The 17465-nt window shown below is 35.5% G+C and overlaps 1 protein-coding gene across 1 annotated transcript in view; it reads right to left on the bottom strand.

Moving 5' to 3' along the window:
• CLSTN2 (calsyntenin 2) overlaps positions 1-17465 on the bottom strand; it is a 548572-nt gene that overhangs the window by 108177 nt on the left and 422930 nt on the right. The window contains exons 6-7 of the mRNA XM_031959829.1: positions 10130-10378; positions 6564-6685 (exon numbers count right to left, since the gene is read on the bottom strand). Of these exons, the coding sequence (XP_031815689.1) occupies positions 6564-6685; positions 10130-10378 (371 nt within the window). The remainder of the gene's footprint in view (positions 1-6563; positions 6686-10129; positions 10379-17465) is intronic.

The raw sequence follows: 17465 nt of genomic DNA, 5'->3' as shown, positions 1-17465 counted from the left end.
CACAATGTGTTATGGGAGCAGATCTGATATTCTGGTTGCTTTTGAGGAAATTTTTATTTTGAAATATTTTGCCTATTATGGAGAAAATATGATAATTTCATCATGAAAACTCCTGATTTTTTGCCTCATCAACTCCTGATTTCCAAATGTGTAAAAAAGTGTGTGTAGGGGCAGCTGGTTGGTGCAGTGAATAGAGCACCAGCCCTGAAGTTAGGAGGACCTGAGTTCAAATCCAGCTTCAAACCCTTAATACTTCCTAGATGTGTGACCCTGGGCAAGTCACTTAACCCCAATTACCTCAGCAAAAAAAATAAGGTGGGGTTTATATATGTTTGTCTATGTTTATCTCACATATATAATATAAACATATATGTAAATATCCAAGGGAAGTGATAATAATACAAAAGAAAAAAAATCACATCATTAAACATGATTGTTTTCAATATAACAGCAAAGATCATCAGAGAGGCCTCATTTACAAACAATAAAATCATTTTTGTGCACAATTCAAAAATATGAACCAATTTAAGGATTGGATATTCTTTGTGAATTTCCCCCCAGAAATTGGCATTCTTCTCTCACTTCACTTTAATTCTAAACCCAATGACTTCATATAATTATATTAGTCATTCTCATCCTCATTTAGAAACATCTCAGGACATTTCTAGCTACCTCAAGCAGTGTAGTAAGATTCTCAGAAAACTGTCACTATCAATTAAGCTTTACTTCACCGTATTTCTTTCATAGGCATTTATATGTATGTGTATATATTTCTACACATGTATATCCATCTATTAATATATATGTATTAATATCTATATACATGTAATGAATATATATTAATATATTTGTTTAATTTGCTTAAATATATATGCATATCTGTCCATCTATGTATCTATCAATCTATCTCTGCAACAGTTTGTAATAGAGAGGAAATTGACATTTGTATATACATATTTACCAGTCCATCTGAGCTATAGATTAGGATCTTTCGAAAAAGGCTATATCCAGATCAATGTTTTTTGTGGGTTTGTATACCTAAAAAGTTTATCTTGCAAGCATCTACTTGTAATGAATTTATTTGTAATTATCACCCTCTTGACATGGCTCACAGCAAAGGCATTTAAGTGGCAGAGCATAAGCAGTAGTAAAAAGATACCACTTTAAACTGCCCTTCTCCTCCTCCCATCATGGATCCACCAGATTCTGGATGAAGAAAGGAAAAGGCAAAGAGAAATTCTCTCTTTAAGAGGTAGGTTTTTTCTTCCACAGTAATCTTTTTTCTTGACATGCAGGGATGATTCCTCTCTTGACTCCTTTGAGAGTATTTTTGTCTGCAATGCTGAATGGCCTTTTAAGGTCAGCCAAGGGTATGGATAATCCTTTAACCAACCAGTGGCTAGACACTATAATTTCATCAAAGTTTTCCAGTAATGGAGAAGCTTTTTCATATCTCCTAGGGCAGCAAAGAAGTCCAAACCTTCCGTTACACTTTCCTTAAGACCTTAGTATTTTACTATCTTTGTTTCCTGTCTTTAATCCTTAATTTCATCAAGTAGGTTGGGAAAAACTCAGCTATTCAGAAGCTATTGGATCAATTCTTTGACTCCATTCTCCATTTACTTAAAGATTTACTGTCCCTAGCAAGTCAACTGAGATGCTTTTGGCATATTTGTCCCTATTCTTAATTTTAAAAGCTTTATAATGACTTGAAGAGGCACAAGCATTGGCATTATGTAGCTTTTACATAAGAGTACTAAAAGTCCAAATGGTCCACTTTTGGATAATCCAGAAGCTAGCATTTTTATACTGGGGTCTGTATTTAATATAACCTTTGGGTATCCCTACTAATACAGAGAGTAACAGTTCTAAAACTTACAGACTTAGAGATTGCCTGGGGGCACACTAATGTTAAATATCAATGTGATACAATAGAAATTTGCAGTCCTTGTTCTTTCTCCTCATTCTCTCCTCCCTACCTCTCCAACATACAATATGCACTGCTATAGAGTGCTTTTAGGAGGAAAGATGAGGTTGGTATGAAAGCATATAAACAACAATTAAACATTAAAAAAAAAAAACTTGACAAATATTTATCAAGCACCTATTATATGCTACGCTAGGATTTAGGGATATAAGTGTCCTTAAAGACCTCATATTTTATTGCAACTCTTATTTTAACTCCCCAAAGAACAAGCATTGCTATCTCATGGTCACTTATAATTAAAATAGTATCAATGTAAATAGAACCTTCCATGGAGTCATAGGACCACAGAATGGCCAATACTACCTGACAGAGAAGGACAGCTAGGTAGTACAATGGCTAGAGTCCCAGCCCTAAAGTCAGGAAGACCTGGGTTGAAATTCAGCCTGAGAAACTAACTATATGACCCTGCAAGTCATATTTGAGGTACTTGTGTACCTCAGTTTCCTCAGTTGGAGAAGGAACCATTCCAGTCTCTTTGCTATGAAAACCCAAATGGAATCACAAAGGAAGATTTGTGACAATAACAATAAAGGCCAGACCCTTAGATCTTTCCTAGGCTGCTCAATTTGTTAGTGATGTTTCTTTCTCCTGTTGACTAAAATTTCATTAATTAAAGAGGTACTGGTGTTAAGGGAGTAGCTTTTCTTTTAAAATGCAAATGCTACTAGAAGTAGTAAGGAGCCTTGCTGTCATTTACATTTTACTGATATGCTTTTCTCTTAACCCTCAGCTAAAACCCCAGTTCAGAGGAAATGGGTCCTTTGATGTGAGGGAACTAATTTTGGAACATAAGTCTCTAGAGATAGAAGGGAGAAAAAAGAGGGAGGGCAGACCTTAGGAGAGAGTGCAATGCAGTGAAGATGTTCTGGTCATTCATAGGGCAGAATGTAGATACAGGAGGGAGGTGTGAGGCTGCAGGTGAGACACTGCAGGGGAAGGGGATGATAAAAGGAAGTTAGAGGGAATCCAATTTCCTGAGGGTGGTCCCTGGGCACCAGGGCTGAGATTTGGGTAAGTTCCTATCTGAAAGATCTGAAATAATGTTGCAAACTTTAGAATGTCTACTTGTATTTAAAAGGGAAATTTTTCATAATCACTTTCTCTTTAGAAGGAAAGAAATAAGAATTTATTAAGTGCTTACATTGTAGACATCATACAAAGCATTGTAAATGCTTTACAAATAGGATCTTATTTGTTCTTCACAACAATCCCAGGAGGTAGGTGCTATTATTACCTACATTTTACAAGTGAGGAAACTTGCAGCCAGTTGTTATGACTTGTCCATCATCACAACTAAGGATCTGAAGCTTCATTTGAACTAAAGCCTTCTTAATTTCAGGCCCAACTGCTTATCTTCTGCACCCCTTTTTGTGGTACTTTCAGTACCTCCCTTTGTTGCTGAAATACTTCAAATGCCTTTTTGACATTCAAGGCTGCAGAAAAGAATAGTCCTATCCCTCCCAATAAAAATAAATTACAGCTGTGATAATAGCTTCAAGTCAGATTTTTCCAACATTAACTTGTCACCCTGAGAGCAAGGTGATGATATAGCTACAACTTAGAGAGTGTGAAGTAGTGAGAAACATACATTTCAAAGCTTCTGATTCCAACAAACCACTTCAGTTCTATTTGAAAACTCTAATGCAATGGTTCTTGTGATAAAAAATCAGGAAACAGGAATAAGTCACAGATTTTCCTTTTCAGAGAGGAATACTCACAACACTCCTTTTCCTCCATATTAATGTTTTCATCAAAGACCTGAAGTTATTGCTCTGAGGCTCCTGTCACCAAAACTAACACTATGCTATCACACAAGAAATGACAGCAAAGCTCAAAAGAAAGAAGTAATGACTGGGATGTAAAAATACACTTACACATAACACTATCATTTGGATGGAAGATAGGCTTATGTAACTTGCTAAAAGAGAAGGGAAGACCCAACTTTCCCTCTGCTTAGTCTACTGTATCCCCATATTTTGGGGGTCAAAAGACTCTTGGGATATCTTAAGCCCTAGTCTCAGCATCCTCACAAGGCTTCTTCATCATGATCATCCCATATTGTCTAGAACAAGAAGAATTGATTGAGGATCATGTGTATATAAACTCTAGGAGAATTCTTATCTCAGGAATGTACAGGCCAGTCTAGCAAAATGATTCCTATAAAATGAAATTAGAATCTTTAACAGTAATACTAACTGTAGAAAGCATACAATTATTTTTAAAAATTATATTATTTTTAATTTTAAAATTTTTAGTTTTCAGCTCTGAATTCTCTTGCTCCTTCCAGCACTCCTCAACTCATTGAAAGCACAAGAAATATGATAACCATTATATATAAGAAGGGAAGAAATATAATTTATTAATATTTACCCTGAACACAATAGGTCTCATCTGAACTAATGTAATGCCAAAGAAACTAAGGCAAGATAGGGATTAGAGAGTTTTTAATATTTTGTTTGAAAGGGAGAGATTTACTGGGACCAAATGTATTCATGATTTGGTCCCGGGACTGAATGAGACTATTGGCTCCAAGAATCTAGCAATGAATGTTGGATACAAAGATTCTTTTATAGGGTAACAAGAATAATACATAATGGGGGGAGGTACCTGGGATGGGGATGACATAATGGGGGGAGGCACTGGAGAGGGAGAGGCACCTGATATTCTAATTAATTGGGATAGGAAGAGGCACCTGATATTCTAATTAATTGGGATAGGAAGAGGCACCAGATATTCTAATGATGTCTAAGATATAAGATCTTTATCCTATCAAACATTCTGATGATGGGGGAAGGGTGGTGTTGTAGGATTGAGCATTACAATTACAATTAGGAACAGAGCCAGAACAATTTAGAGAAACTGGGTCGGGAAAATTAGGGAAACTGAATCTGGACAATAAAAGGTTACTGTGGCACAACACTAAAAAGCCTAAGCACTTCCCAACTCAGCAGTGAGAAAGAAGGGCAAGGAAGGAAGAAGGAAAAGAAGAGAGAAAGAAAGAGAGAGTAAGAAATAAATCTTGATTATTTCTCTGCTCACCAGAAGAGCAGTCTTTTATCTGACTCTGACTAGAGAAAAAAAACAGACACTAGAGATTCAGAGCAGACTGATTCTGACTCATGATTCAGTGAAAAGTGAATAGAGGAATAGAGGTCAAGTTCAAAGACTCCAGCTATAGCTCACACCATACATGCTATTTCTGGTCAAATTAGATCACATGCTACTTGGTTCCAGGCCTCCTGCTAGACCCTGGGATTGTACCTCAGCCCCATACTCATCCCCAAGAGTGGCAAGGCTTCCTTACAACACTTCTGCTGGTTTAGAATGAAGAGATTCTGATCTTCAGTTCAGTCTGTGTGACTATTTGAGTCTGTAGCATTGACTCAGGTGGGTCCCATTCAACATTGGAAAGTTTCTCCTCAATCCTGTGACCCATTTGAGATCATTCCTCTACTAGTGAGCTAAGTAGAAGAGCTTTTTTATGGATCTTTCTCTATTCAAGTTGCTGTGTGTTTGATAGCAACTATGATACTTTATAGAACAGAGAGGCTGGTGATACAGCTATGAGGTATCAATGAAACTTGATACTATCAAGATGGGTTGAGCTGGGGGAACTCCATAATAATATCCATCTTAATTATCTGTAACACAGTTAAAATTAATCCAGTTACTCTAGAAAACACTTTATAACTATGCCCCCAAAGTTTTTAAACTGTGTATATCCTTCCACCCAATGACTTCACTATTAAATCTATGTTCCAAAGAGATCAGAGAAAATAGAAAAGGACTCATGCATTTTAAAAAACCTTTATAGCAGCATTTTTTTGTGGTTGCAAAGTGTTAGAAACCAAGGGGGTTTCCAGTCAACTAGCTCAACAAATTGTAGTATATGAATATGGTAAAATACTATTGTGCTGTAATAAATGATAAAAGGTAGCGCTCCAAAGAAACCTAGGAAGACTGATATGAACCAATGCTGAAAGGAGTGAGCAGAATCAGGAAAACAATACAATTGCAACAAGATTGTAAAGACAAACAAGTCTGAAAGATTTAAGTACTGCGATCAACACAGTACTAGTGATGAAGAATGCTTTCCATTTCCTGACAGATGATGGAGTCAAGGTATAAATGAGGTATACTTTTTGACTAATACAGGGATTTATTTTGTTTGATTGTATATTTGTTACAATTATTTGCATTTTCTTTTTTAATTGGGTGGTAGGATATGGAAGGGACAGATAAATGAAAAAACTTAAACTAATGTAGTTAAACCATTGACACCAAAATATTCTCTGTATCCTAGGGGGCTACCAACATTCAAGCCTATAAAATTGTATGCCTTGTCTACTTTTAACAATGTGATTTTTACAGACTATGTACTTTAAGTTGCTATTTTCTATTTCCAACAATAATTTCTGCTGCTACAAGAGAAACTTGACATTTTAAAACCTTTTCAAAAACCTTAAAAAAAGCAGGAAACCTGGGATCCTGCTGTTAACAGTCACTGGTGCAAACTAGACCAGTGTGGGAACTTTAACAGAGTCAAGATATCGACAAAGAAAAAGGTAATAAATACCTGATCCAGCTTCCAGTGGAATTCTGCTGGTCGAAAGGTATCTGCTTGGTCAAAGTCCTTCCGCAAAAGGAATACAAGGCGGCAATTATGCACATAGAGGGCATAGTGATGTCGGTTCATTTCTGGGGGGAAAAAAAGGAAATACAAATAAACAGAAGTTAATATCTTTTTAATAGTATTTTATTTTTCCAAATATATGCATAGATAGTTTTCAACATCCACCTTTGCAAAACCTTGTGTTCCAAATTTTTCTCCCTCTCTCCCCTCACCCCCTCTCTCAAAGACAGCAAGCAATCTGATATAGGTTAACACATGCAATTAGAAATTAATATCTTTATGTCCATCAAAGAAGATATTTCTAACTATATTGTTCAACACAGTTCAGTTAACTATAGAAACAAATTTTACACTTTTCTACCCTATATTATTTCTAATAATCATTCCAGGACAAAGAATGTAATTTGTTGACCTGGAAGGAAGGGAAACAAGAAACTCTGTAAGGAAATTCCTACAAGAAAGACTTGAATATTAAGCCAATATTGCTAATGCTTTCAAGGCTCAAGTGATCTTTTTACTATGTTGGATATAATTTACACAATATACTAATAAAACTTTAGGTGTTTCTGAATCTGGAGGAATTGTTAATATAGAGATCAGCCTCTTCTTTAATTTCAACTTCGTAAGGACTGAATGAACAATCTTCTCTAATAATTCCTCTGTTGATTGTTTTTATGTATCACTTGCCCAACCCTTTCTAAATTCCAGTGTAGACTTTTTTAAGGGTAACAGTGTGAAAACTACATTCCTAATTATTATTTCCTGACACTCTGTCCAGCCAAATTGGACATACTTGAAAGATTATATCATTTGCAATTCTCTACAGTGGGAATCCTGAATCCTATAATGTTATCTTCTCTATTCATAAATTAATACATTTAATAAATAAATAAAATAATGAATACAGTTTTGCCTCCTCATTCAAGTTTTGCTATAACCTGGCTTCATCCCACTTTCTTGCTGATTTCCCATAACTAACCTTGACTTTTAGTTTACTTGCTATCATTGCACAGGCCATATTCATTTGTTCTTTCTCATCTCTTAAACCTTTTTTAAAAATGTCGTTGCTTTTGTTGGGAATAACCTTCCCATTCCCTTCTTTCCATAACCATTATCAAAATCTTATCCATCATTCAATCCTTAATTTAGTTTTTCTAATACTCCATCAAACCACTTTAGCTCACTCTGGTCTCTTCTTTTGTTGAACTCCTACTGCCTTTAAAATTAGCTCTTATTTTCTAATTGTCTCATATTATGTTCATTTTATCGAGTGAATAAAATCATAAACTGTTTAAAAGTAGAGACCTTGACTTAACCTTCTTTTTTAATGGCCAGTAGTTCCTAGCACAGTGAAAGGTACCTGATGATGGAGTCAGAATACCTTAATTTCTAGATCAGTGATATCTTTTCAATGTTATTTTATATCTGTGGATCTGCATCAAACACAGCAACATGGATTTTTAACCTTAATCAGCCTGTTAGATTTTAGTCATTGGTCAAAGTATTCAGATAATTGCTAAGGCTCCGGATCAGTAGGCTCAAGTAATCATAGCCTAAATGAAGCATTTTTCCTGTGCCACAACATTAGTGCTAGGCTTGGAATCAGCAAGAATGATATTCAAACCCTACTTCTGCTAGTTATTATTGAATGTGTTGTATCCAACTTTCTGTTACCCTTTTTACCATACCAAAGATACTTTTCCATTTCCTTATTCAGTAGATTAAATGACTTTTCCAGAATTGTGCATTTTGATTTCAGGTCTTCTTGACTATAGACCCATGGCTCTATCTACTGAGTTTTCTCATGTATAAAATTAAAAATGTAGTTCCTATATTATAGGACTGTTGTAAGGTTTAATTGAAATAATTTGTGATAAGCACTCTGCCAACTTTAAAACCTTTATAAATGCCCATCCAGAGGCAAAATGGGGCAATGGATAGAGAAGTAGTCTGTGAGATAGGAAAACATGGGTTCAAGTCTTTTTTTTTTTTTGAAAAAAATTTCTTTACACTATCCCTTGCACTCACTTCTGTTCCGACTTTTTCCCTCCCTCCCTCCACCCCCTTCCCCAGATGGTAAGCAGTCCTATACATGTTAAATAGGTCACAGTATATCCTAGATACAATATATGTGTGCAGAACCAAACAGGTCTCTTGTTGCACAGGGAGAATTGGATTCAGAAGGTAAAAATAACCCAGGAAGAAAAACAAAAATGCAAACAATTTACATTCATTTATGGGTTCAAGTCTTAACTCTAACGTGTGCCCATGGGTTAGTCATTTAATTTTTTAATATCCCAGCTAATTTCATAAGATTATAAATTACAGATACTATCAGTATAGAAAAAATTTAGACAGTAGAATACATTAATCAACTTACAAACAAACAATAATTATTATTGTCACATATTATTTCTGATACTTTTTGTACAAAACAAGTTTTTATGTTTGGAATTTGAAGGGAGAGATATAAAGAAAGGGATGGTTACATCTCTGGTTTTAGAGATATTTTTGGTCTATTTAAGGAGTAGTTTATAGCTAAAGAGTTTTTGAATGGAACAGAGCAAGATCCACCTAACCACATATTCAACTACAAAAAACTAAAGTTTTGGCAACTGATGGCAGATGTTAATTTTGATCAGGATAATTAGCCTTGATTCACTTTATCAACAATTAAAAAATTCATCAGACAAAAATATACTTTTTAAATATGAGGAGAAAATAAGTGTTTGACGATCTTTCAAATGTCAAAGGAGGAAAATAAATGTTGGTCAAAGCCCTGAACTAACTTTAGGGAGTTTATTTTATCTATATCAATCCCTACAAATCAAGAAAATTGTTCCCTATCATTTTTAATGGTTCAATTATCTTTTTTCATTGTCTACATTGAATTAATATAAGTGACATAGTCTAGTAGAAAGAGCTTGGAGCTTTAGAATTCTGGACTTGGAATATGTCACTTGTCTTTTTTTTTTTTTTTTTTTGTCTAGATGACCATCTGCAAATGGAAATGGTATTAACTTTTCTATTGACTTCATGGAATTTGTGGATGTAGAAAGAGGGATCCTATAATATTACATTAATTATAGATGGGAAAACGCTTTGCAAAAAAATGTGGGATGACAAATTAACATAAGATTCTATAGGACTTTGCATTGTGCATCTAGAATCTACCTCCTAGAGCTTTCATGTTGCATGGTTCTGGATCATTATTACTATCTTATTATCTTAGATGGTAAGAAGTTGGTGGTGATGAGATTGAAATAATGGGTCCAGTTTCTTTATGGGTCAATGGGTATCTCCTATGATGTTATTGTATCCATGGATATGAGAGCTAAGCAGATTGAAGAAAGATAACTAAGCTTATTGAACAGTATATCACTGTCATTTTCTCTTTGTTGTTTCCCCTCTTCCTTCCAATAATCACTTTATTTGGGGCTCTTTCATATCCACCTCAAAACTTATACAGCAAAACTCTTGAGGAAATCAAGAAAAGATGAAAGACTCACCAGTTTTATCTGAATTGCAGAGAATGGTTTCTTTTTCTGCTCTCACTCCAGGGCTTGGACCATGTTTCATCCACATGGTGATTGTGAACTGGTCTGTTAAATTCTTGGGGACAATCCCATCTGGAATCTTTGCACCTTGTTTGCCATCAAATTTGAATATCATGTCATTATTGTCTACCAGAAGTCCGACTGTCCAGTTGGTGGCTGCACTGGGAGAAGGCAAGAGGTCTATGGCTCCTGAGGAAGCTCCTATAGGGGATACCAAATCAAGATAGGCAAGTGTTATACTTGAGATATCTGCTCTGCTGTCTTGATCAAAGAGAATTTAAGAATCACTCAAAAAATAAGGAGACCCGACTTCCATTCTTCTTTGTCTCCTTAATAGGAAGATGATCAATTATATTCAGAAAAAAATTAGAAGGTAATAAATAAAGGATCATTTGACTTAAAGAGCACTACTCTTTCATCTAAAAATTGTCTAAAAACTCTTTTAGCTCTTAGAACAGAGATGTCAGACACATGGTCTTTAACACTTTAGAGTATATATAAGACCTACTGAATTAAAACATAATTGTGAAATACTTAACAAAATAAAAAAAGTATATAATAAAACAAAATTAGTGTTAATATATGGTTTTCTAAGTCGATATGCAACACTTGGGAATCCTTATGCTACCTCCCCTGTTTCTTTTTGAGTTTGACATCACTGATTTAGAACACCCAGTACATATCTTTATTTACTTTAAAGTATAAAATAAGTCACTGTCCTCAAGGCACTCATAATCTAGTTGGGAGATCAGACTAACATATATGCAAAAACAAATGGTACAAGATAGTAAAAATAATAACAGCTAATATGGAGTATCTTAATGTTTAATGCTACAATCATCCCTTCCACATTATGACTTTTCCCATGGCAGTTTTGATATATTGTTAGTCAGCATTAGAAATTAAACAGGAATTTTAAAAAATTTTATGAAGCCACAAATGGTACACAAAGGCCAACAGACAACATAGAAAAAATTTAGAAACTCAGAAATGCACAAAATATGCGTATAGTAAAATATTGTTCCTTTTAATACCATAATAATCCAGATTTTTTTCTCTGCTATTAAGGAATGGATGGCCAAAAATTTTTACATGGATTTTCCAGATCATGAAGGTACCACACCCTTAACTCCATGATGTGGAAGGCAGAACTATATAATGTTATATAGTATTTTAATGCTAATGTTTAATATAGTATTTTAAAGAGTCATTTACATAGATTATCCCATTTGATCTTCACAAAACCTCAGCAAATGATGTGCTATTATTATCCTCTTCTGATACTGAGGGAGTTTAATGATCCATTTAGGGTCATACAGCTAGTGAATGTCTGAGGCAGAATTTGAAGTCAAGTCCTCTTGGCTTCAAATTCAGTGTTCTTTGTATATAATTAGGTTCATTATAGGGTAAGTTAGGAGTGGGACACAGGGAAAGAGAACATCCACATAATCATAGTGGATATGATACTTAAGCTGAGCTTTGAAAGAAGGAAGTGTTTGCATATCTTAGCATGAATATTTATTGACTGATTATTGATTAATTGATTGATTACCTGAAGGAGAAACATTAATTATTGCTAGACAAAAATAGATGAGTTCCTTATTTATTGCTGGTTTTGTTCTGTTTTTATTTTTTGTACTTTCAGGGCCTAGCATAGGGTCTGGTATATAGTAAGCACTAAATACTCAACACATGTACTTGGGTCAATACTACACTTAACAATGCCCATGGCTAAAGACTTACTGCATCCAAAATGCCATCTGTAATTCTCAGTTAATACTCTCTAATGGAAAAGTTGTAATTAGTGTTAACTGCAGATTTATTGACCACAGTATGATTCATATTATTAAATCAATAGACATTTATTGAACACCTACTGTATACTGATGACCATAGTTTGTATTGTGAAACAGAAGACTAAATAAATGTCTAATAGACAGGGCTTTACAATCCTGTAGGTTAAATGAGACATACACACAAATAATAATGACACAAAATAAAATGTGACAAATGCTGGAAAAGAGGAATAATCAAAGTATTGTTGGGGATGGGAAATGAAGGTCTTGTATTGGAGTTATGTCTTTTGCCGGTAGGACTTCAAGAGGTCAAGATGGTAGAAATGCCCACTGAAAGAAGAGAAAAGTTCCAAAGATAGAAAAGAATAAGGCAGGAATACTGAGTATTTTAGTTTGATCGGACTAAGAAATATGTAATTAGATGGGAGAGAGAAACTGGGTCCAAAAGGTGAAGGGTCCATAAATGGCAAATGACAGTCAGAATCTAAAAACATAACAGTAGAATACAATACTGGATTGATCCTAATAATATTATAATTAATACAGATAAATGTAAAGTATGTCATAGATTTCAAAGTCAAATATTCAAGTATAAGAAGGGGAGGTAAAGCTAAGCCGCAGTTAATCTGAAAAAAATCTAGGAGTTTTAGTAGACTTAGGATCACAGTTAAGTTCATCAGTGGATAGAGCCCCATATTTGGAGTCAGGAAAACCTGAGTTCAAATTCAGCTTCAGATCCTTTCTAGGCATGTGATACTGGGCAAGTCACTTAATCTTTGTCTGCCTCTATTTATTCATCCGTAAAATGCATTACAATAATTACATCTACCTCCCAAAGTTATTAGGAGGATAAAGTGAGATACCACTTGTAAAGTATTTTGCAAACCTTAAAGTACTATATAAATGTTACTATATCACCAGAAACATCATTATTGCCACTGCTCCTGCTACCACTTCCTCCACCACCACCACCACAACTATGACTATTATTATTATTTTATTGTCTTCATCATCTCTGGCTCCTTTTCCTTCTCCCATTACTACTACTACTACTACTGATATGATATAGCTTTTAGGGAAATATAGTGGTGGTTTTAGGATCCCCTGACCTTGGGGAGCTTCTGTTCTAACAATAAGTGGTCCTAAATCTTCTGGCTTGGGAATCTGCCTCAGGAAACCCCCATACCCAATGTCTGAAGCCTCCTAAGTTAGATAGTTTCTAGCCTCAGGAAACTCCCATAGATCAAACTCCTGAGACAACAGTGGATAGACCACTCCTTAATTCACTGCTGACTGTTAATCTGGTCAAGAGAACCAAATTCTGGAGATCACTCCTTCCTACCTATGAGCCATAGAATTAGCATATCTCTGATTGAAAGCTGTATAAATATATCTCCTTCTGTTTCTCTGTAGAAATTCCCTTAGAATTCCAGCTTGTTTTTTGTAATGACGTTATAATATTATTGCAATAAAACTTTGCCCCTTGACTAGGAGATGGGTTCAAGCCTGCAAACTCTTTTGAGACACCTCACAACACTGGTTTGGGACCCCAAATTTTTGGAATCCCCTTTCCCAATCTCAACACTACTACTACTACTACTATTACTACCACCACCATGATTATTTTCCTTCATTCTTGAAGAGGACCAAAATTACATCATTATGCTGGGATGAAGGTACAGCATGTCTGACTGATCAGACCAATATGAGTTTGGATGACTGTACCACAGGTTGGGCACAAATAGTCCATATGAACATCTAGAGTGGAGATGGCTCTAAATTTGATATTCTCTTTTTCTTTCAAGTTATTGTAACTCTGCTTTGCGGTCCTGGCCAGTGTCTTCCATGTCTCACAACCAATTCTAAAATTCTTCAGAGACCTTGAATGTATCCTTTTGAACTTCATGTGAGCTCTTGCTCATTACCACTACTACCACTCCTTCTACTGTTCCTCTTTTTCCTCCTTCTACTTTTACTCTTATTGCTGCTACAACCACAATTTCAGTATAATCCAGTTGTGATTGAGAATGCAATCTCAGGCTTTTTAAAAACAGTATCTAGAGAGATTGCTGGATAGAAGCCAAAGTATTTTGTTAAGTCCTAGGTGCCACATCTTCAGAAAGACACTGATAATCTAGAAAACAGCCAATAGGAGGTGATCAGGATGATGAAAGGCCTAATTTATGTAGTTCCGTTAAAGGAATTTGGAGTGTATAATTTGGAGAAAGAAATTGGGCAAGAAAGCATGATAGTTGTCTGTACATAGCTCAAGGGCCACCATATGGAAATGTGATGAGACTTATTTAGTGTCATTTCTCAGGACAAACCTGGAAGCAATACAAGGGAGTTGAAAGGCAGATTTGATGTAAGAAAAAAAAAAACTATAATAATTAGAAATTCATCCTAATTAGTTGCTAATTTCTAAGTCTGGAATTGTATCTCTCAGGAGACAATGGTTTATTCCCTGTTCAAGATCTTCATACATTTTGATGTGTTGTAAAAGGGATTTCTTTTTAGAGAGGGCCGCTCAAGTCATTTTCAACTGAAACTCTGTGGTCCCGAATTTGAACTTTACTCAGTAGGTGAAAGGATGGGAACTGGCATGATTATGACATTGCTTTAGGAAGATTAATCTGGCAACGAATGAGGCAAGTACATACACATATCTATGTAGCTATATAGCACCAAATAAATGCTTATTTTAGATGGATTTAGGAGGCTGTTTCATTAGACTAAAGGAGAGGTTAAGATGGCCTAAAATGGAGTGGCAGTAAAAGGAATGGGAAGAAGGGAAAAGGCATCTGTCAGAATTAAACTGGACAGGATTTTAAAGAAGAGCATCAGATATCACTCTCCATAATTGTAGATGTTCCCTAAGACTCTATCCAGAGCCACCTTTTCTTTTTTCTCTAACCACTCTAAACTGATTGATTAACAATGAGTCTAGGTTAACTGGAAAGATAGTGAGACTTTCCCAAGAGTATTTGTACTGTAAGTATTAATTCTAATTGTGAAATGGAATGCTTTATTTATCATTGGAGGAGTTTCAGGGCTCAGGGAGCAGATGAGGTAAGATTGGGGGACAAAGACTATTTTTGTGTCCTATAATCACACCGCTTCAGAGCAATCGCCTTTTTTTCTTCTGTAAATGCGTAAATGCTCATTCTATCTAGGGAATGGCAATCCCTCAGGGTCCCTTTTGTTCCATTGTTTCAGTCCTACCCAACTCTTTGAGACTACTTTTGGGTTTTCTTGGCAAAAATACTAGAGTGATTTGCCATTTCCTTCTCCAGATCATTTTACAAATGAGTAAATTGAGGCAAACAGGGTCACACAGCTCGTATCTGAGGTCATACTTGAGCTCAGGAAGATGACTCTTTTTAGTTACAGCCCAGATTCTATCCCCTATGTGACCTGACTGTCCCTCAGAAACTCTAGTTTCTTTCAAATTTAAGCTTACGTCCCCTCCTATATAAGGCTGTTATAGATCTCTCCAGCTGTCCATACTTCCCCCTGAAATGAAGTTTGAAGGTGGTAGGAGAAACACAGATACGAAACAATTCAGAGTTAATGACCTTCAATTCCATCCTCAAAACCAGCAGTCTACAGGTAAACGTAAGATAACACTCAAGCTTCAATTATGATCATAAATATCTTGCTTCAATATATTCTCTAGAAAGAACAATAACAATTAGCAGCAATCATAAAGAAGTTTGGTCACAGAAGAAGTGGTCACAGTGGCAGGACAAGGTCTCCAGAAGTTACTATTGCTACAGTAGTATCAGGTTTCCATCCCCTCATTACTATATTGTTATATTTTTATATATAAGTATATATGTATGTTATAAATATGATATATGTTAGTTTGTGTGTTTTCTTATGGAATTCAACCACTGTGGCTAGTCTTCTTTGTATTATCCTTAAGAATTATTCTCTGAGAAGAGATTCCAACAGTTTCTTTCTACTACCATAATCATGTTTGCTTTTACTTGAACTTCTACCCTTAGAGTTTCTTTTTTTTTGTTTTTTGGCTTAATAGTTTGACTTTTTTTTTTTAAATATAAAAACCCCCAAAGGAGTAATAACATGTTGGGCCTTCTGCCTCTTGATGATCTCAGCATAAGTGGATTTATATTTTTCTGAAGAGTAGATTTAAATAGCAAGGAAAGTATAGGGATAGCAGGTGCCTGAAGTCAGAAAAAGACAAACCCTGAAAGGAAGGAAAAGGCAGTGAAGGGACCCTAGGCCAGATAAAGATGCATTTCAATAACCTCAATATTTTTTCCACCCATGCTGGGTTTTGCAAGTGCCATTCCAAGCAGACATTATTCTCTTTTCTCTCTTTGTTTAGTATGCAGCTCTACCATCTCCAACCTGCTATCAAGGCAAGTCCAACCTCATTACTGAATGTTTTCTGCTCCAGGTGCTCTGTGTTTCAATAGAACTTATTCTTTAGATCAGATTCTAACTGAAACTGGAGTGTTAACTTGACAGGGTCCTCCCATCAGCAACTCTCTCTTTAGACTCCCCTGCACAAGGACAGTCTCTGCTTGCTAAGGTGTCTCTAATTGTGGATAGAACAGCAGGTTGCACTATCTCACACACAGATGTTACCTATTTGAAAACATCAAACTCAATTTACCCAGATGGCACAGATGATCATAAACTTCAAAAATTTGTTTTCATTTCTTGGTGCACTAAAACGAAAAATAATGGGTTGCACTCTCTCAAGATTTTGCGTCAGCTTCTCTCCTCCCCGACTCGGACTCAAGGGAACGCAGTTTATAAACATGGGTTGTCATTTTGCAAACTCTGAATCACATCATCTGCTCATCAGTGTGTATTTAAGAAACTCATTTGGAAATGATAAAGAATCATACATGGCAGTCCCTCTGGGGCCAGCCAGACTACATTAACTTTAGTCAAAGTGACACAGTTGGAAACAAAATTGGATTTAGAATCAGGAGATATGAGTTTGAATTCTTGGCCCTGTGTCTTACTCCCTATATGGTTATGGGCAAAACCCTTCCTCCTTCAGAACCTTGATTTCCCCTTCTATAAAGACTGTTTTAAATCCTATAATAGTACAACTAGAACCTTCTAGTTTCTCCTCTCTCTAATCTATCCTTTACACAGTTTGCCAAAGTCGTGATTCTAAAGAACAGATTGAATCCTGTTATTCTCTTATTCAAGAAACATCAATACCTTTCCATAATTTCTAGGATTAAAATAAAAACTTCAGATTTTCATGTAAAGCCTTCCATTTCTGGCCCTCAGCTACTTTCCAGGCTTACTGCACATTTCAATCAAAATGATTTATCAGCTATTTCTTAGATATGGCATATCATTCCAAAACAGAATATGATGCAAGTCAGTATATTTGATTACAAAAAAAAGAGATGGTTTATTATCCACATTTTACATGAGAGAAAACATACAGAAAGGTAAAGAACCCATGGCTACTTCCAGGTGGGTGCTGGTAAATGTTTAAC

Source organism: Sarcophilus harrisii, chromosome 3 (assembly GCF_902635505.1).
Source record: "Sarcophilus harrisii chromosome 3, mSarHar1.11, whole genome shotgun sequence".
Taxonomy (NCBI): Eukaryota; Metazoa; Chordata; class Mammalia; order Dasyuromorphia; family Dasyuridae; genus Sarcophilus; species Sarcophilus harrisii.
This window is presented reverse-complemented; position numbering and strand designations above follow the sequence as displayed.